Source organism: Globicephala melas, chromosome 14 (genome assembly GCF_963455315.2).
Source record: "Globicephala melas chromosome 14, mGloMel1.2, whole genome shotgun sequence".
Taxonomy (NCBI): Eukaryota; Metazoa; Chordata; class Mammalia; order Artiodactyla; family Delphinidae; genus Globicephala; species Globicephala melas.
Window position 1 is genome coordinate 77,025,837 of NC_083327.1, and position 21,539 is coordinate 77,047,375.

General features: G+C 39.9%; 1 protein-coding gene across 8 annotated transcripts in view; it reads right to left on the reverse strand.

Moving 5' to 3' along the window:
- The window catches only part of TFB1M (transcription factor B1, mitochondrial), a 68,346-nt gene extending 60,514 nt beyond the window's left edge, over positions 1-7,832 (reverse strand). For all 8 annotated transcript variants that reach the window (XR_004038734.3, XR_011376693.1, XR_011376692.1 and 5 more), the window contains exons 1-2: positions 7,629-7,832; positions 4,782-4,933 (exon numbers count right to left, since the gene is read on the reverse strand). Coding sequence is in view for 3 of the 8 variants with exons in the window: in XM_030853108.3 (XP_030708968.1) it covers positions 4,782-4,933; positions 7,629-7,761 (285 nt within the window). In the remaining 5 variants the exon portion in view is untranslated. The remainder of the gene's footprint in view (positions 1-4,781; positions 4,934-7,628) is intronic.
- Between the last annotated feature and the right edge of the window lie 13,707 nt (positions 7,833-21,539).

The following is a 21,539-nucleotide window of genomic DNA, read 5'->3' on the forward strand; positions in this document are numbered from 1 at the left end:
ATGTGTCACAGGCCTACATGTAAAAGTTAAAACTATGAAACTTCTAGAAGACAGGAGAAATTCTTAGTTTGGGTTTTGGCTTTTTTTAATTTCTCAAAGTACTGTGACTCTGAAACATGCATTAAATTTAAGTGCTAAAATTTCATGCACTTGTATGGGGTAAGGGGGAAGCAAATTATATTGACTCCATTTTGAGAATTTAGAGTTAGAATGATCTCGCTAAGATTAGTGTCTAAAGTTTCCTTACTGAAAATATTTTAGAGATACCTTCATAATTTTTCTGCTCATTGTAAGGAACTAATATTACCTAGTGATTCATAGGGATTTATTGTAATATTTTACTCCAAACTGTAGATTTGTAGATTTTCAAGGTTCATGTTCCTCTCATTGCGCAAAAAGAAGATCAAAGCGAGACTTCTGCCTTTCACTGTTATTTTTGTTTTGTCGTGGAATGTTTAGAACAAGAGGAGAGCAAGTTCTGGCAGAGGTTATAATTTGGCTCACCTGGAGCAAACCAACGAGGAGGCACTCTAACTACCAAATTAAGGTCTCTACTTAATCAACACTTGGAAAATTGGAGAGGGATTTTATTTTTCTCCTTCCCATTTACAATCATCCCTTGGTATCTGCAGGGGATTGGTTCTAGGACCTGCTGAGAATACCTAAATTCACAGATACTCAAGTCCCATAATCAGCCCTCTGTACCTGTTCAACCTCAGATTCAACTAACCTCGGATCGTGTAGTACTGCATGTATTTACTGAAAAAAAATTGTGTATAAGTGGACCACTGCAGTTCAAATCCGTGTTGTTCTAGGGTCAACTGAACTTTGAAAACCACTGGATCTTATGTTGCTTATGATTCTAAGAATTTGTACATTATTCAGGAAATAAGCTTTCAACTCAATTAGCATTCAACTTTTAAAAAACTGAGATACAATTAACATATAACATTATGTTAGTTTCCGGGGCACAACATAATGATTAGATATATGTGTACACTGTGAAACTATCACCACACACAAACTTTTCTTCTTGTGATGAGCACTTTTAAGATTCATTCTCTTAGCAACTTTAACATACACAGTACAGTATTAACTGTAGTCAGCATGCTCTACATTACATCCCCAGGACTTATAACTGGAAGTTTGTACCTTTCGACTAACTTCACCCAGTTCACCCAAGCCCAACCCCCAGCCTCTGGCAGTCACCAATCTGTTCTCTGTATCTATGAGTTCACTTTTGTTTTGTTGTTGTTGTTTTTTTAAGATTCCACATCCAGATAAAACATCCAAAAGAAAATGTAGGAGAAATTCTTAGTTTTGGCCAATTATTTTAAAACTAAGGTGTAAAAAGCACCAAATTAAAAAAAACATTGATAAACTTTACATGATAAAAACTAAGTTTTATGCACAATCACAAGAAAATGCAACCACAGGAAGAGAGAAAGAAACTCCACATGTCCAATACTAGTTTGATGAGTAGTCCCAATGTTTCCACAGCACTGGGGATTTTCTAGTGCTCCAAAGGAATAACATTACTTTTCTCTTATACCTCTTTCCAGATTAGCAGTCTCATGAACAATCCTTAATTACCAAAAGTGCCCAAGGCATGGGGATGATAATTTAATTGATTACTTATATCAAAAATTGTATTGAGGGCTTCCCTGGTGGCTCAGTGGTTGAGAATCTGCCTGCTAATGCAGGGGACACGGGTTCGAGCCTTGGTGTGGGAGGATGCCACATGCCGCGGAGCAACTAGGCCCGTGAGCCACAACTACTGAGCCTGCGCGTCTGGAGCCTGTGCTCCGCAACAAGAGAGGCCACGATAGTGAGAGGCCCGCGCACCGCGATGAAGAGTGGCCCCCACTTGCCACAACTAGAGAAAGCCCTCGCACAGAAACGAAGACCCAACACAGCAAAAATAAATTAATAAACTCATACCCCCAACATCTTCTTTAAAAAAAAAAATTGTATTGAGTGCCCACTAAGATAAGGCATTCATTTAATCCATAGCAATCCTATGAGCAAACCAAGGCACAGAGAGATAGTTACCTGCCCAAAGTCACATAAATAGTAAACGGTAGGGCCTGAAGTGAACACAAGCCATTTGATGCTAACAGTCTGTTCTTCGCTACAAACTCAGACGATAATGCTTCCACGTATTAGACATGTTTTCTTACATTACAACATGCTGATGGTGAAACCTATGTTATCACTATGTTCTTTCCCTTAGGCTGCCTCGTGATAATATTTTAAGAATTGAATTAAGCTACAAATGACATACTTTCAGCTAGCAGACATCTTATAAATTATTACAATTTCTTTAAAAAGTAATTCTATTAGCTTAGATATCACTAAAATGGAATCCTTAAAATAGATCACTCTCCTTCTGCCTTCACTGAGTTTTATGATTAATTTAGTACCTCTAAAAGAAAGTGGTTTTACATATTGAAACATTCTTTACAGGAAAAAGAAGTCTATTTGATATTTTAGTACCCAACATTTCTTTTTAACGTAAATTCCTTTCCTGCACATAAGACACTAAAAATTAATTTTGCCTCTTCTACAGAAACAAAAAAGAAGTCAAATACACATTTCTTGCACAGTAATTTACCTTGAAATCAACCTTCATGGTTAGGAAAAAAAGCACAAAACGCTTTTGATAATCAATGCTACACAATTATTCACTTTCACCATTAAATAACACATTTAATCAGCTAATTAGATAGAGCCCTACAAAGACAGAGAGACATTTATTTATCTCCCACGTGAGACACTACTCAACACCTGCTATGTGCCTGGCACTCTTACATGTCAGGGAACAAACCAAACAAAAATCTCTACCCTCATGGCGCTTACATTCCACGGGGTGAGACTGACAACAAAGAAGAACACATAGTGTGTCAGACGATAATAAATCTCATGAGACAAACAAGACAAGGCAGAGGTTAGGAATGCAGGGACTTGCGTAAGTGGTGGGGTGGGCAGGGGAGAAGAGTACAGTCGTGTTTTAGTCTGTCTTCAAAGATCTTTAGTTGAGATCAGAGAGGAGAATATATAAATTAAGCTGGCGATGAGAAATGTGATTCACCTCCCTGCCTAACGAGAAAGAATTACACATAAGAGAGGGTGAGATTTAGGCTTAAGATGTCCCTTTAAGGGGAAAAAGGTCAGATGAGTCGTCTTCTCTATGCCCACAAAAGGGTTAGATAAATAAACCTGCAGGGAATTACATAGTGTTATTCAGTTGCTTTTTATCACCTTATGCTCTCACCAAAAATAACAATATCATCACTTCCACCTCCCACTGATACACTGCTCTTTCCTCAAATAAAGTTATAAATCTGAAACCAACTCTATCAATAAAGGCTGGCAAAATTAGATGAAACTAAATACATAATTGTTTAAGCATAAAAACTAGAAATAGCAAAATAATGAGAAAAAAATCACTAGGTTTTTAAAAAAATTCAGAGGCATGAACACAAAGCCCTAGATTTTCAAACAAATCTTTTCTAACTGTTCCGGCAGAAATTAAACATTTATCCATCAATACATACAAAAGTATCAGAACGTCCTAATTTTAAACCAATATGTCCTCTTGTATGAAAGTAACAATGTAGATAATTTTATTATTCTGCTGGACTCGCCTAATAAATTGCTACTCATATGAACTAAAGGCTAAGGGCTCTTTTAAAGTTTCAGAATTGCAGAGGAATCAAAGACTCTTTTAAGTCCATTAAGTGCCCCCCATGAAGAATTCCCTTTACAAGATCCCGGATATAATCTGTTTCACTGTTTGCCACTGTTTCAAAAATATAAGTCCCTCCTCATTTTAAGTTCACATCTGCCTCCCTCAGTTACCAGTTTTAGTTCCCTTCTAGAGAAAACAAAAACAAGCTGATCCTCCCCCACCACAACCTCTCATAGGCAGCTGTCAATCCCCTCATTCAAAGCTTCTCTTCTCCTGTTGAAACACACCCAATTCCTTCAAATATTTCCCATATGACATCACCTACTGTTTTAGATGCATGTATCATTTCATTTAAACCTCATCGTAACTCTACATGTACAATGGTACAACTTAATTTCTTCACTTAAAAAATCCTTACACAGGGCTTCCCTGGTGGTGCAGTGGTTGAGAGTCCGCCTGCCAATGCAGGGGACACGGGTTCGTGCCCCGGTCCGGGAAGATCCCACGTGCCGCGGAGCGGCTGGGCCCATGAGTCATGGCCGCTGAGCCTGCGCGTCCAGAGCCTGTGCTCCGCAATGGGAGAGGCCACAACGGTGAGAGGCCCGCGTACCGCAAAAAAAAAAAAAAAAAAAAATCCTTACACAAATGCCTAAGCTTAACAATTAGTCTCTCTCAATGAGGCATATGTCTTCAGCTTTTGCTTGTAGACATGATTTTCTGAATTTAAATGAGGTTCTCAGAAGTCAGTATTGGCATTACTTAGTTTTACTTATTTTTGAAAGAATGGGCCATGACATGCACAGCTATTGGTAGATTAAAAAAAGGTCACACAAGGCAATTAGTTTGTTTAGTATCAATGCATAAAGCAGGTTTATTCAAGCTGTGGCCAACAGTTCATTTGGGCATGCTGGCTAGAAATGCAGATTCCTATAGCACTGCAGACTATGCAATCAATCTCTGGAACGAAGCCTGGAGAGCCGCACTTTGAGGAGCAAACTACAGAATCCTTGGATACCCTGGGGTTTAAGAAGCGTTGTTTGAAGATTTATGTTGAGTTTTTGCCTCCTAAAAAAGACACCAAGTATCTCACCTGTAATCCAGGAATAAATCGACCATCCTTTTCAACCACCAGAAGTTCAGCAACACCGGCATTGAGAATGGATCTTGTGATTCCCCCAGGCCCAGGGCCCACTTCATAAACATAAGCATTTGTCAGACTGCCAGCTTTCCTTACAATTTTATCTAGAGAAAAGAAAGTTTCAGTCGATTAGCTTGGCAAATTTCAACATATGGAATTTAAAAAGAAAAATAATCTACACAAATTCTTATCAGCAATTACTCAATCAACTAATCTTTTATATATAACATATAGAATATTTATCCCATTATTTAATGCTCAACCTAAACCAACATATAGTGGCCATTCAATATTCTACCATATAACTGGTAAATTGTACCAAACCCTTAATAAAAATAAGATTACCATAACAAATTTCCTTAATGTAAATTTAGCCGACATGGTCTTTTCTACCCATTCCTCTGCCAAACCAATCAATTCCTAAGAAGAACTGCCTGGAAAAGCACGCACCACTTCTCTACAGTTGTTGAACGCTGAATATCTGAATAAGCAAGATGAGTTTCACACTCAGAATTTCCAGTGCTGCAAGTTAAAACTCCAGAAGCAGAAAGTGCTGGCAGTCTCTACTTTTACTAGCAGGCATCTAGCTGGTGGTCAGTATGGCAATGGCAGTAAGTTCCTAGCTGAGAGGACTTGCAGAAACTTGGATTCTCGTTTATTTTCAGGAAAAAGTGACATTTAGCAGTGGAGGTTTTTTAAGCTTTGCAAATGTGCAAGTTGATATGAGAAAATTCATTTTTTAATTAATCGATCTAAGTAAGCAGACCTTAAGAAATCATGGAAAAGCAGATGACTGAGGATTCACTGCCATCAACCATCACTTCTGGGAAAACAAACAACAGACTGGTTTTATTGATTGAGATATTAAAATCCAAGCAATTGGGCTTCCTGGGATAGTGGAAATTTAGCCACTGAAAACATACCAGCACTCCATTGCACTGTTCACTGATACCGCACAGTCTCATTTTTGCTTCTATTATTGATAACCAACCCTTGTAGGCTTAGAGGCAAAAACAGGCTCTCAACCATCCAAAAATAGTTTTCTCTTTAATGGGTGCCAGGAGAAAACTTGCACCCACTGACCACCTATTTATTACAGGTGCTTTACATGCTTTCTCACAGCAAATCCTTACAGCACATTAACTAAGAACTACTATCCCAGTTTAACTTCTCTACACTTCCTGGCTTCCTTGTTTATTATTTTATTCGGGTGAGGTCACCTAGAAAGCAAATGCAAGAGAAGGGACTCCAGCTCAGGTGTAAATCCTAAAGCCAATCCTTCCTCCACTAAAGACCAACGCCTCTCGGAAGGAACAGAGTCTGCATTAAGCACAGGTATCGTGAATTTCATATTCTCATTTTTTTTTTAATGGAGAGCTATCACAGTTGGTAGGACAGTCGTTCCACCTTCAACTTTTCAGAAACATTCAAATACAAATGACTATCAAAGAGGCACTGTCAATTCACTACGCTTGGGTTTCCATCTTGCTCTGCTCACACCTGACCTTCTCACCTCACACAAGTACCTTAATTTCCCTTCACTTTGGTTCCTATAGAAGAGGGAATAATAGTACCTAGATTCCAGAATTCATTCCTAAAGGTGAATAAAGACTCGCATGAAAAAATGTACATGAAGGATTCTTTTGGAAATTTAAAGACCTGTATTTTCAGTCCTGAAAACGGTGCTCTATACCTAGAATGTGGCTAATGACTAGTAGAAAACGTTGGTCCTGGTTTACTACCAGAAGCAAAGAATCTGAGAGGTGGGTAACCTTTTAAAGCTCTTATAGTAGAGCTCTCCTCGAATTAAGACGAGAAAACTGAAACCACGTTAAGCTATTTTTACCCAGTTATACTGCTACTGGCCTGTCCACACTGCTATTCTATGTCCAAAAGAAAACATCCTATCCATGCTTTGTGGACTGTACTTCATTTAACAGAGGATGAACTTTCGGGGTGTGATCTACTGATCCTTTCAGTTTCTGAAGAGGGGCCAAACAGAATGAAATATCAAAACCTCAGAAACGTTAAGTACTCCAACCGTGAACTAGTGGACACATTTGATATACATCGTATTATTGAAGTCTCAGCTTTTAGAACGACCAACACTCAGAAACGGTGGTAGAGGTTAAACGAATACACACGTTTGTCAAAATGTATCACACTGTGCGCTTCAAACAGGTGAATTTTATTGTACTTTAAATGTTACTTCAGGAGTGGGAATGTAAACTGACTAAAATGTAAGCTCCTTGGGCACAGGCTTCGCCTTGCTCACTCCCATATCCCATCTTCAGCTCTAGCACATAGGGGCTGGTTTAATCTAAAATCCTCGAGGATTAGACTCAACAAGTAAAAGTTTAAATAACGAATCCCATGAAACTGACACTCTTCCGACACTGTTACTGATAAAATCCCTGCTCTAATTTAACTGCATAAAAAGCCAACCTAGTCAACACGTGCAGTGTATTTCGTATTGTTAACACACCGAGACTCGAATTCCAAAACCGCCTTTCAGGAAACGCGAACCCTTCTACGCCTAGTGTTTGCTCGGCGTCCGCACAACCTGCCTTCAAGAGCCCACGGCAAACACCCCTGAGCAAACAACGCATTCCACCTCCCCTGGGCGGCGGGACTCCGGAGTTCTTTCAGTTCAAAGCGGCAGAAGGGCCTGACTTAAGTCCATTACACGCCTGTGCCCGACCCCCGTCACCCGCCCGCAGGGTCCGCGCGACCCGCCCCCGACCCACGCCCCAGGGACGCGGGGGGAAGACATCCGGGGAGCACTGATATGCCATCCACCTGTCAGCCTCAAGTCCAAGAGAAAATTCTGGGATAGCTGCTTCACGGCTTGCAGTCTAAACAACTTAATGATTTCTCGAATCGTGGGTAACGGCGGGAGACGGAAAGTGCCGAGCGTCCTGGACGCGGCCATGAGCCCCGACCCCGCCGCACAGGTCTCACGTAGGTCCTTCCCCGCGGTTCCTTAAGTGAAGGTGGGCGAAGAGCCGGGTAGAACTATGGCCCGCCTCCGGGCCTGCCTTATTGGTCAGACGTACCCCGCCGGAAGCGATGGGACGCGAACAGGAAGTCCAGGCGCACACATGGCGCATGCTCCCCGTCCGGTTAAGCGCGGTGAGGTCTGGGTACACGCTGGTTTCCGCACGTGAGGGCGGGGGAGGCGTCTACGGCGCCGGGCCTCTAGTGGTTGGGCGGTGGCCGGAGCGGCCCGGGGCGGGGGCGGGGCGAGGCGGGGCCTGGGCAGGAACGGGGAGGGTCGGATCCAGGGATTGGTGGATGAAGTTCTCCAGGTGGATGGGCGTACCTACAGCCTCTCTGTGAGGGGTCGCGGGTGATTAGAGGCAAGACTGTTGATTGCTAATAAGTCTCTTATGGTTAGGTGTTTTTAGAACCTCAGCACTGCAGGTGCCGGGTAGCAGGTTTCTAACTTCTCTTGGCCTTATTGTTACTATTTTTCTTTTAATCTGTTAAGTGAACATAATATCTGCTTTGAAATTGTGGCGCTGAGAGAGGTCACCTGGCGTGTAGATGCAGAACGTAGAGCAGTGCATGCTGTGTGGTAAAGCCGCAGTCAAAGATGGCAGTTACTGCTATAATTATCTGGCAGGTGAATGCGGCCCAGAGGAGTTAAACAACGTCAGCACAGCTTGTTCGTGAGAGAGCCAGAGTAGAACCCAACTTCTGTCCCTTCAAAATGTCATCAATTAGAAAAACCGCTTTGTTTAGTACTTTAGGCTGTAGGAAGTGTTTTCGTGTATATAAAATACTTGTTTTTGAACCTTTCACTAACAGTGTTCTGAAATAAATAGGGTAAATATTACTAGCCTCCGTTTAGAGCGGAGGAAACAAAAAGAGAGGTGAGATACCGTAATGAAACTCACAAAGCTAGAAAACTGTAGAACCCAGATCCAATCTAAGTTTCCTGACGCGTGTGGTGGCTGCTCTTTCTGCTAATCTGCCTACGAATTGAGTATTGTTTGTCGCCTCTTGCATAGCTCCCCAGACTTTTCTTATTGCCCCTTCATCCTGCAAGCCTCTCTTTGTAGCAACTGGAAAACGAAGGATGAAAGGGAAGGAAAATTAAACATGATAATACTGATAATAGCTAACATTCACTGAGCTTTTCCAAAGTATCAGGCTTCACAGCCGAGTGCTTTAGGACCATCATCTCCTTAATTGTTACAAAAGATTAAGTCTTAGAGAGGTTCAGCAATTTGCCCTAGGCTGCCCAGATAAAAAGTGGTAGAGTCAGGATTTAAATTCACAATTCTGTGTCCAGAGCCTGCTTTTTAAGCAGTGCAGTGGAGAGGTCATATGACTTGCCTAGGATGGAAAACAACAAAGAAAGATATTAAAAATCTCTCTGATAGATGGGAGAATTTAGCTTTTCTAACCCTGTTTTTTTGTGAATTGCTCATTGGTCACAAGTGAATGATAAAATTTTATATTTCTCAGAATAGTAAATTTAAAATAAATCTAATGGAAAGCCAAGTAACTGTGGGTATGATTTGGAAATGAGGAGTCCATTGAAATCCCAACGGAAAACCCAGCCACCTGCTCTTATAGCTATATTAAAAGGAACTGTAAGATAATCTGATCTGATCTACCTCCTAGCTTTAGAAAATTGGGAAGTGACTCCCATAAAGGTGAGGTGATTTGCCCAAGGTGGCATAGAAATGTAGGCTGAAAGTCTAGACCCTTGATTCAGAGCCCTTACTTTCCACAGTAAGGGCTGGGAAGGTATTCATTCACAGTTATATTCAGTTTCATTTATTCCTCACAACAGTCCTATGTGGATGAGATTATTATCTTTATTTCTGTGAAGAAATAGAGGGAGATGAGGTCATTTGACTTAGAGAGAAGACTTAACCTGAGTTCTTTCTTTTCTGAGTTCTGATCTTGTCCACACCCCTCAAGTATTAAATTATTTTAAAGTTAATTATTTAATTAATGTATGTTAATTTTAAAATAATCTTATTTTAAATATATAGAATATGAATATAAACTTAAGTTTATAGTTTTCATATGACTAACTAAAACACAATTACAGTGAATACATATTTAAAGCTACAAAAGCAGTACAGATGATGCATGATGTTAAATCACTGCTCTTGATGCAGACTGGCAGGATTCTGTTTTTTGAAGTTCAGCTTTGCCAAATGCTATAGTGTACCACGTAATGATGGAATTTTCTCATCAGTTTTCTGGATCCAAACTACCACTAAATCTTCGTTCAGAAGTTTTGCCATTGTCGCTTGCCTTTATCTTGGAGGAATATGAAAGCTACATGTTAAGTCAGCTTGTGTCTGTTTTCATTAGCTTCGAAACAAATGAAGTCCAATTACTTGGCACTAATGCTATCATGAGTACACATGTTGCATGGCAGTTAGAAGGAGGGTATTCAGATGATCCAGAATGTGCTCACGTGAACTTTTTAAAAGATTAACATTAGCATAAAAACAAAACAAAAATTTAAACGGCAAAAACAAATTTACATGGAGAATTGGTGGATTCCGAAGAATTTGTTTTCACATCTAAATATGAGAATTATTGTCTTATGCCATGCTGTCTTAATAATCAATATTTGAGAGGTGATGACCTTTTATTCCCAAAACAGTTACTTCAGTTAATTCTCATTTCAATTCCGTGGTGGAGGTTTATAAAGATATTCAGTGTGCCCTGCTATGCTGCCAGCAAGGGCACAGCTCAAACTCCAATCTTCTGACTCGGCTAGGCTCTTTTACCTCTGGTGTGTATTAAATAGTTGCTGAACTGAATTTAAAAATTCCACCTTAAGAGAATCTTCCAAGTTTCTAATAGTTCTTGAGATCTAATTTTTATCATCATAAATATCTCATCCTCAGTCTTTTAGTTTTCAGAAAATTTTGCATAACTCCCTGCAAAGCCTATGAAATCAGCAGGGGGTGTTTTAGTAGTGTATTTCACATATTATTGCAAACAGTTTTATCCCTTAAAAGAGACGTATGCAGTTTCATGAGTTTTGAGGCTTTGAAGTATCTGCTTCATCTAGATACAAATTTTAATATGCTAAAATATAATTAATACAGAAATTCCTAGCCCCACCTATCAGTGCAGATGAAGAACTGCAAGTGATTTCTACTAAACTATAGTACAGAATTCTAATCCTCATAAATCCCAGAATGGTTATATGGGAAAATTACTTATCATTTTAGTATTATTTTAATGAAAATGCATAGGTGACTTTGTTTGGTATAAGTAACTTAGTGTCTATTCACAGAAAAAGTGCTAATTCTAAAAGGTTGTCATTTTATAGTTCCCTGAAAGAGACTTGAAAGCCACAGAAAGCAGTATGTTTCTGCCATGTGGGAATTTTCAGAGAAAATTAAATGTGGCCAGGAATTGCCAAACTGAACTTTTTAAAATGACTATTATGGTATGTAGAGTGCCCTTTTCTGATAGTATTTTATAATTCCATGTAATATGACTCCATGCTCTAGAGAAATGTTGAGATACATGTTGCACTATTTAGTGTTTTTTTTTTAATGACTGTTTGTCATTTAACAGTCATTAAACATTGACTGTTTGATGCCCACTGTTCACAAAGGAATCTAGTGACCTACCTAGAGGGAAGAAGGGAATACATGGTAATTCTGAGCAGACAGACCAAATGCTTATTCTTTGCAGATGGAAGCAGGGCAATGATGGCAAGCAACACAGGCTAATTGCCTGAGGGAACCATGTAAGAGTTACACTATTTTTAAAAAATATAGTGTTTATCACTGTTACAGGCAGTATTTGAAAGCCCGCTGATTATCCCCAAAGATCTGTGGACTGTTGTCAAGTCTCCTAATGAGGTGGTGAGAGCAGGCAACCCTCACCACTCAGGATGACTCAGCTGGGGGTAGGGATTTTTCCTACGGAATAAAGCAGATCTTTTTGTGAATGAAGAAGTCAACATATGCTAAAGGCATTGCAAAAATAATTAGCTTGTATTATATCAATTGTTTATTAGTTTAAGCCTCAACATTTAATTGGGAGAAAAAAAGGTTAAGAATAAATAAAACTGTGAATATGAATACATTTGCATTTAAGGCTTTTCCATGCATTAAAAAATTTACGTGGGAACAAACTGCTCTGTGAATGAGGAGACCCTGTGAACAGCCAGTAAATGGGTCTCCCTGGGCATCTTGGTGACAACTCCCTGTCCCTCCCCAGCAAAGGGACTACGGGGTGGACTAGACCCTCAGTCAGGCCACATCTGTTCCTTCATTCTCTGTTCTAGGTTCCCTCTCCTTGCCCATCTCTAGCTCAAGCCCCAAAGACCAAAGAGTGTAGGCCGAGGCCATAGGAGCATGGCAGTGCCGGCGGGCACATACCTGGCCTGGGATCCTCATTCTTGTCGGTACAAGTTAGTGAGTTGTAATTCACAGCAGCGGGCTGCCTATTCCTCCAGCTGAGAAGGGATTGGGGAAAACAGAAGGAAGAAGGATGGAGGGGCTTGGTCAGAGGAGGAGGGCCAGAGCAGCTCTGTTGGAACCCTGTCCTTTCCCTTGTGGCCCACCCGGAGCCCAGTGCCTTCAGACTGCCGTTGAATTTACCATACTCCTCTGTCATACTATACTTCCCCTCTCCTAAACTGTCCAATCGTGGATGTAACCCCAAGGGCCTTTAATTTAGCCTGTTCAATACTTCTGTTGTTCTTTTGTGAGGGCAAGGAAGGGTGAGTGGTTCTAATTAGGCAGAAAGGTTTAGGTAACAGTTATATTAAACCAAATCAAGTGCCAGTGCAAAACAAAGTATTAAATTATCATTACAAAATGTTAAATCATGTTTTGAAATGTATACACATAGTATTGTGACTGAAATCCTGTAATTGTAGACTATATAAAAAACAGTTTGCTCATGAGACGTGCACATGGGAGAGACAGTGGGGAGGGAAATGAGAGTGCTGGCTTAGGGCTGTAATAACTGTAATCATTAATTTATATTGTATTGTGTTCATTATATTACACAGTGTCATTATATTAACCATATTTTATCACATTGTACCATATCATACTATAATTTATATATTATATTTTGAGTTAATAAGCTTTTGTGGTTTCACTCAGGAATCCAATCATGACTTAAACTATTATTTCTATTAAAAATGCCTCCCAAATTCCAGTGAATTTACAAATAATCTGCCACAAATAATCAACCTGAACTCTGGTAACCGTTTCTGTCATTCTTATTCTCTTATGCTGAAATATGCAGCCACTCCATATCCCTTTTATATACTTTTCAAACTTTTTAGACTGTGATCCACAGTAAAAAAATGCCTTTTACATTGTAACCCTGTACACACATACCGTCACACGCAGACGTTTCATAGAACACTTAACCTAACTATGTGTGATCCAATCTATTTCCTAGTCTATTCTTTTTTAATCATTTATCTTTTTTTTCTAAAAAAATGATTGTTACAATATATTAGTTTCTACTGCTCAATGATGGATTCTGACCTGCAGTTTGTAACACACTGTCTTATTTTCTTATTGTCCCCTAAGCCTAAGAAGTGTATCAGGGTCTACTCTTCCAAGGTCTCTGTCAGTTTTCCTTCATTCCCCTGTGATGACTAACTCATGTGACATTTTTCTTTCTTTCTAAGTTTTGGAAATGCCAGCAGCGTAGGTCACTATCACATACAGTAGGTGGGTAATTCTTTTCTTGAATAAATGTATAGAGTCCCAACTTAATTTATTGTAAAATATAATGATTCATGTCATAACAGAAAGATCATATACTGTTTTCTCACTCTCTTAAACGAATTGATTTGGGGACGTCTCAGGATGCGTATCCATTCCTGTATATTAAGTGGAAGACAGAGCATTTTGCTTCTTTTCTGTTGCAGGATTAAGGTCTCGTATATCATGTTCACTGTTAGAAGGAGCCTTGGGAAGACATGGAAGCTTATACAACTTGGGAGGCTTTCTTTAAGAAAAAGAATAAAAAATGATGAATATAAAATTAGATATGAGAGTCATTATTTATTTGGAATAATGAAAGAAATTACAAGCATGACAAATAGCACACACATCACAACATCTGAAAAGTAATGTAATGTTTTTACGAATTAACTCCTTTCAAATTGCTTTCCTAATTTTTCCCTGACACTTTTGGAAGCAAATTCTTTGGTGGTTTTTTCATGTGAGGAGGTTTTGAGAATATCTTCCATAGAGAGAATAGAAAGATAATTGAGTGTTTCCTCCACTCTGATTGATTAAAACTTGGTTTTTATTTTTGATAGTTTAGAGACATTTATTGCAGCTTCAAACTCATTATTGGCAATGTCATGTAAATAGGATTGTTGTCAAATTTGGAAAATCTCTTTTAAGCTTTTTGCGTATATGATCTGTATATAGGGCATTTCAAGTTTTTTTGTGCTGTGTCTAATCTTAAATCCTTTGAATTGATGACACTCGTTAACAAATTTGTCATAGGCATCCTCATTGTAATGACGTATTATGAGTTTGTATTAGAGTCACTGATGTCAGTATTTGGTGTCAGATAATCAAGATATTTAATTTTTTCCAATGTATTCATATGATTCACTTCTCCTTATTAATTGGGTTATCAAATAGTCCATAAACCTATTCCTTACTTCTACTCAATTTATTTATTCCTCTTAATAAATTACTGCATTTGATATGATGAATTTTCTGGTTGCAATTCACTTCTTGATATAAGAATAATTTCTATTGACTCTATTGCTCTATTTATCACTCTATTGCTTTTGTTTCTTACTATTTTTTAATCTAAATTTTCTTTCAGCTCTTTAAATACACAAATTTAAAGATAACAGAAAGCATACTCCATATTCACACAAATCAGGAGTCTATAATTTTGCATTTGTTTTACTGAAATGTTCTAAAACATCTTTCCAAAGTTCAATTAAAATATGTATTCCTAACTCACCTTCCACTTTCGCCAGACTCCCAAAGTGGTCTCGGCCACCAGAACATCACCTGGACAGAGACAATGGTCCTAACTGTGGTTAAAATGCCTTACGTTTGCAAATTTTACAAAAACGCACAACCATGTGAGTATATTTCCAGGGACCCTCCCAGGGCCTTGCAAGAGGTTTTTTCAAGTCGAGGCCTGTCGCTTCAACTTCCCGAGCTTCACGGCTCATCTGCCATGTGCAGGAACAAGGGCCAGGCTGAAGGACCTCTGGGAGACACTGTTATTAGAGGACCAGTCCTGCCACCAAGGCAGAACCAGGGCTTCTTTACAGTATGAATATCGTAGCTTGTAGCACCTCAAAATCAGATCCTGAGGCACAGGTGTGGATGCAGGTAGGTTATATGGGAGGTAATTCCAGGAAGGACAGAGGAGGAAATGGGAAACCTGTGATGGGAATGGGAGAAAAGTTAATTAAATGTGGTTAAAGAGTAGTTTAATGCTAGGGCTCTAGGACAACTAAGCCTCAATCTCGCTGAGGACACGTTGAAAAACTTTGTGAAGCCTAGCTCATAGTTTTCCCACTAGAAGCTGGGGAAGCTGCCCCAAGCCCTCAGAATGGAGGACAGCAGTGGAGGCGGGAAGCTGTCAGTCCGCCTGGAATCACAGCTGCAGGTAAACTTAGGAGGATACAGGGACACGGGGTGGGGCAGGAACTCACAGCACCTGCTGCGCTGTGCAAACCCTATTCCCCCCGAGAACTTAGGAACTCAGAGTTTTTCAGAGTGATAAGGAATCTTCAGTGTTGTGGACCTTTCTTATTTTATTACAACGACTTTGAAGTTAGAGGGAAGGGAGTCCAAAGACAATGAGGACGCATCCCAACTTGCCAAAGAAAGTTCTCTAATGCCTGCAATCAAACCGTAGAATCAAGACGTTCTGAGCTAGAGATAAGTATTTATTTTCCTTAAGCCAAAAGAATACACTTGGAGGGCTTCCCTGGTGGCGCAGTGGTAGAGAGTCTGCCTGCCGATGCAGGGGACACGGGTTCGTGCCCCGGGCTGGGAAGATCCCACATGCCGCGGAGCGGCTGGGCCCGTGAGCCATGGCCGCTGAGCCTGCGCGGCTGGAGCCTGTGCTCCGCAACGGGAGAGCCCACAACAGTGAGAGGCCCGCGTACTGGAAAAAAAAAAGAATACACTTGGAATTTCTAATTCCCTTCACTGAAATTCATCCCCTCCTAAATATCATATAAACAAAAGTGGTGAAATATTTTTATACCTGTCCACAAGGAACAGTTCGTTCATGAGAATGAAGTTTGCCTTTCAAAGGGCTCCTCTGATGTGGACTTATTTTGAAGAAGGGAAAAATTGACCACTTCATTCTCAGATACTGTTGTCACCTATTAAGACTAGAGTTATGATAAATCAAGGCGTCAAAAGAAAACATTTTTACATGGGGCTGGTCTTGTAGGAGAATGAATGCCAGGCTAAGTTAATAAAGCTGGATTCTTGTCCAAATTTGAGCAGCTCTGTGATCCTTGAGAAGCCATTTCCCTACTCTGTGCCTCAGTTTCCCCATCTGTAGGATAGAGGGTTGGATTGGTTGACCCTGAAGTTCAATCCCAGGTGTGAGGCACTGTTGTTGAAAAAATGAAGAGTGTAGCATGTCATGAGGCATTGTGGGCTTGATCAAAGAAATTCACCTTTCTGACCTTCGATTTTCTCATCTGAAGAATGAAGGGGCTGGGTTAGCTATCTTTAGGGACATTTCTGTTCTATATAATCCAATGAAATAAAAATGTGCGTGTGTGGGGGGAAATCTGGAAGGATGCACAGAGGGAAGCCCAGCCTGGCCACTTGGTGGTGATCTTGTTCTACATTAAGAAAGATTTTCTAGCTTTTTCCAATAGTGCTGAAGTTTGAGTTAACTAAGCATAGTGAAGATAGATTTTCCAAAGGATACTGAAATAAAATCAGGTCGGCAAAACCTCCCAGAATTATGGAGGAATGACAATAAACAGCAATGCCAAATAAGAGACATAAAATCTCTATAGTCAAGGCAGTAAAACATAGAGGGGGACGTGAGAGTTGTGTTTTGGGTATTAGTTAAAGGAATAGAGGGAGAGGAGTACACTGTGCATTTATATAGTTTTTGAAAAACATGGTTTAAAAATTAACCCTAACATTTCAAGATTTAACTTGTAAAATAACCGAATACCTTAAAACTGCGTTGCAGCATAAAAGTCTAAACCACAAAATCTAAACCAAATCAATGAACGCGATATTTCTTCGGTCTGAATCTAAAGGAAACACATAAGGGAATTGTAATTTTGTTCCAATATTTTAATATTAAATAAAAGGAACCAATCTACAAGTTTTGAGCTTTTCCCCATTTTATAGGAGAGTGTGTCTCTATCAGGCCACCTAGCTTACCTTTAAAACCTTGGGATGATTGCTTCCGGAGTAAATGAACTGCACTGGTATCTGCAGGGCTTCGAGTCGAGGTCCGTTTCTGTGGAGATAAACGAGCATCAGTAGGAACGCAGGGGTGGATAAAGGCTTTCTGATTGCAGCGCTGCCCACCTCTATCTCTAGAAAAGGTTATATTCAAAAGAAAAACAATCTCCCCAGTAAAGCACCAGTGAAGATGGAGGGGCTTGTGGAAAAGGGCAAGATGGAGAAACTTGACTCTTGCATGAATCCTTCACCCTCCCAAATATTGCACATGGCATCTCGTATTCAACGCGATAAGCTGAGAGACGGTGGGAGGAGACACAGGCCCTGGCCTGCCATTTGCCACCACTGACTCCTCTGCTCATCTTCCCCTCTGGTTTTCTTTCTTATCCTCCCTCTGAGGTGGACACAGGTTTCCTCTGAAGGCCAAAGCGTGGGCCTTGTGGCTCTGGTTGCCATGGCTGCTTCTTTTCTCCCCTTTCCTTTGATACATTAGCTATTAGCTTACATAATCCTCTCACAGGAGGATGTCCCTATTCAAAAGAAAAAGAAAGTTAGAGCGCTAAGTAACCTTTAACAATGAATAGCATTCATTATGCATTTGCTTAATGATACAAAGGCTTTGTTTGCTCTGTTTCAGGTGATAACAGCAGATCAAAGGCACGGGACCAGAATGCACTTTCGAAGAGCCAGCAGAGACTGTATGGAAATAATGCTTAGCATTTATGTCGCACTTTATACTCTCAAAGGAGTCTGCAATTATTAATTAATTATCCCACACAATAGCTCTAGGAGGAAGGTCAGTGTCATTAGCTCTATTTTACAGACGAAGAATCAGATAGCAGTTAAGTGACTTCCCCCCAACATTTAAAGATCTCCTGTCAAAGCAGATCCGAGGGTAGGGGCTGCAAGTAAGTTATGAAGTGGCTGAAGGCTAAACAGACCAGAGCTGCCCCTGGTGGAGGTTTCACTTCCTTTGATCTATCTTCTGAAAACCCTCTGAACAGATTTATGTTCTGGACTTGTGGACTGCCTCCCCATGGTTCCTCTTGCGTACTTGTCTTTTCTACATCTCTGCTGTTTTGTATGTAATTTCATTCCCCTTTCTTTCATTCATTCATGAACCTTAATTGGGTACTTAATGTAGTTGAGATGGGCAGGAAGAATGGAAATGAACAACTGACTCTTCAAATGGTCCCTACCTTCCTGCACACACAGTTAGCAGACATTTGGTTCTGCCCCAAATGGCCATGGAGACAAAAGGTCCTTGAAATTTGATCCTGTCTAAAACCGTTGGGCGTGGACCGAACATGTTCAAGGATGTTTTGGATAGGAAAAAATTTCAAGGACCTTTGGTATGGACTAAATGTCTTATGGACCAAATGTCTTACAGACATCTTGCACAGGACCAAATGTCCTGCAGGGACACACACACACATCCCCATCCTGGAGGACTCTGGAGGAGGGAGTAGAGTCCCCCTTGTGGAGGGAGGAAGGGCAACACTCAGGTGATTCTCCTCAGTAGTAGTAGGCAACCTACTCCACGTTGCCAGCTAGTCAAGCAGTAGGGCTCCTGAGGGACCCCAGGGGAGAGAGAATGTAGATAAGGTGTCGTGAATGTTGGTTATTTCACACTTTTTGCCTTAGGCTTGGCCTTCTATTGGCTAATCTGATAAACTCAAATTCTGCAGCGTTTTAATTATTTGTGTGAATGTCTTCTTTTTCTTAATAGGACTCCAATCAATTTGAAAATAGAGACTAATTCTTGTAGCCTGTAGCCATTGCAGGAAATAATGGCACGAATAGCTACTGTGTATTGAGTGCTTAGTTCTCTACAATGCTGCTGTTAGGTAAGCCTCACCAGGACCTTTGAGGCAGGTATTGTTATTACCCTTTTTTTTTGTTAACAGTTGAGGAAAGAGAGACTAAGAAAGTTTAAGTAATTTGCTCAAAGCCACATGGTTCTTTCAGCCATTTGAAAGGAATTTAATGACCTATGCTTTGTGCTAAGCATAGAGATCCAAGTGGTGAGCAAAACAGACATGGTCACTCCCTATTTTAGCTTATTCTTGTGCTCATAACTTGCTATCTCTGACACTGAGCAAATTATTTAACATTTCTAAGCCTCTCTTTCCTCATGTGTAAAGAGAGAAAAATAATAATATCTTCTCCATCATAGGGTTGGTGGAGGAATCAGGGCTGCTGCTAGCTCACAGGACATCTTGGCCTAAATTAGAGAAAGGTTCCCACTCTCAAGTAAAACATCTTTTTGAAGTTAGTATAGTATATATTTCTCATTAATTACAGTGATACAAACATAAAATAATTCTGAATAAAAAATAGAAATCAAATTATTCAACAATACATGATTTGAATTTTTAATCACAATAATTAAAAAATTAAATTTAAAAATACAAGATATGTAACAATCCCAAAAGTTTAATAGCAGTTAATTATGAAATTTCCATAGCAACAAATAAACAAGCGCTCTAATGTAATTAGCAGATCATTACATAGTAATCTCTAATTTATATCAATTTAATACTTTGTATATTATTAATGCTAAATTAATATTAGTTACTACCTAGTTATTTGTATCATAATGAAAGTGCCTATATGTTTAAAACAGGAACTCTACAATCCCACTTGGCACAAAAAACGCATGGCAGAGTATGTGAACTGCAGTGTATTGATACTGTATTGATACAGTGTACTGATAGAGATTTTTATAAAATGTTAAGATACTAAGCAGTAATTCAGTGAGAAAAGCAATTTCTTATTTAGAAACATAGGTTACTTTGAATTTTGTTAGATCATCAAGATATTTTAATAATCAAACATATTCTTCTTTCGTAAGTCCAATCAGACAGTGATAATATTCCAATCCTATTGAAAAAAGACATTTTATAGTCATCTGCCACAAAACTGCCTTAATAAATATATAGCTCACTCATCTCTGAAGTTAACAAAGTTATGATAAAAATACAAAAAAATTACAGAATCCTGAGATGGCTATGATGTGACAGTCTCCTTAGATTTGCTGCTTTTGTGCAGTGTACAACCTAAAGCACGTAGGCAGTGGTTTGGGGCAGGATTACAAGAGATAATTCTAGAAAGTACTTAGCATTCATGGGAACTATCATACACTGAGTGGTCAAGGTTAGTTTTTTAACCTACATAGTATTTGAGGTGCTGCAGGATTAAAATGCTCTTGCCCAAATCTTAGCTCCCTTTTTGATTAGTACTGAATATACGTCGTCGGTGTGGATAATGCAGTTTAAAGAGTGATGCTCAGCTAAACTGCACAAAGACTTTCTCAGCTGACTACATCTCCTCCCCTCACCAGCACCGCATTACAGCAGGCATGACTATAATTATGGGATGTATGGTGCTTTGTTATCAGTGGAAGTTGATTGCTCATTCTCAGATTCACTACAGAGAAACATTCACATTGTGGTTTGTTTCAATGTTCTGCTTTAGTTCTCCTAATGGCAGCAGACTGGGAAAGGAGCCCCAGTGCTGACTGCTAAAGTATAAATAACTAGTAGCCCAAGTGGGTATGCTATACAGGGATAGTCAAGGGAAAGAAGTGGGAGTCCTTTAATGCTCAGAGGTAACTATATTTAAAGAAAAGGTAAAAATAGAACTTTGTGATGTGATTTAAAATGATTTAGGAGAAAAAAGGAGTCAAAGGTATAGGAGACATTTTCAGATAGAGAAGATTTAGCCAAAATACTTCCATTATGACCAGGAGACTATGAAAACATGAAAAATAACCAGCAGGAAGTGATGTGGGAAAGGTCAGGCACACTGGTTTGGGAAGCAGTACAGCAGATAAACGTGAAAACGGAAAGCTGAAATTTAAAGTTGAAGGTGTTAAGAATGAGATGAAAGCAGAGAAACAAGTGGCCGAAACCAAGCATGACATTTCCACACGCCGCGGCGGGTGGGCGTGCATTCGGGACCTTCTGCAAGACGTTGAAAGGAAAGAGAGCTAGTTGAAGGGAGAGAGTTCCTCCACTTTGGTATTGTTTGCTTTATTTTTAGAAAGTTACTTTGTTTTAAAGACCATGTCACAGTATTTTCAAAGGGCTTTGTCTTTCTTTCTTTCTTTCTTTTTTTTTTTTTTTTTTTGCGGTACGCGGGCCTCTCACTGTTGTGGCCTCTCCCGCTGCGGAGCACAGGCTCCGGATGCGCAGGCTCAGCGGCCATGGTTCACGGGCCCAGCGGCTCCGCGGCATGTGACATCTTCCCGTACCGCGGCACGAACCCGCGTCCCCTGCATCGGCAGGCGGATTCTCAACCACTGCGC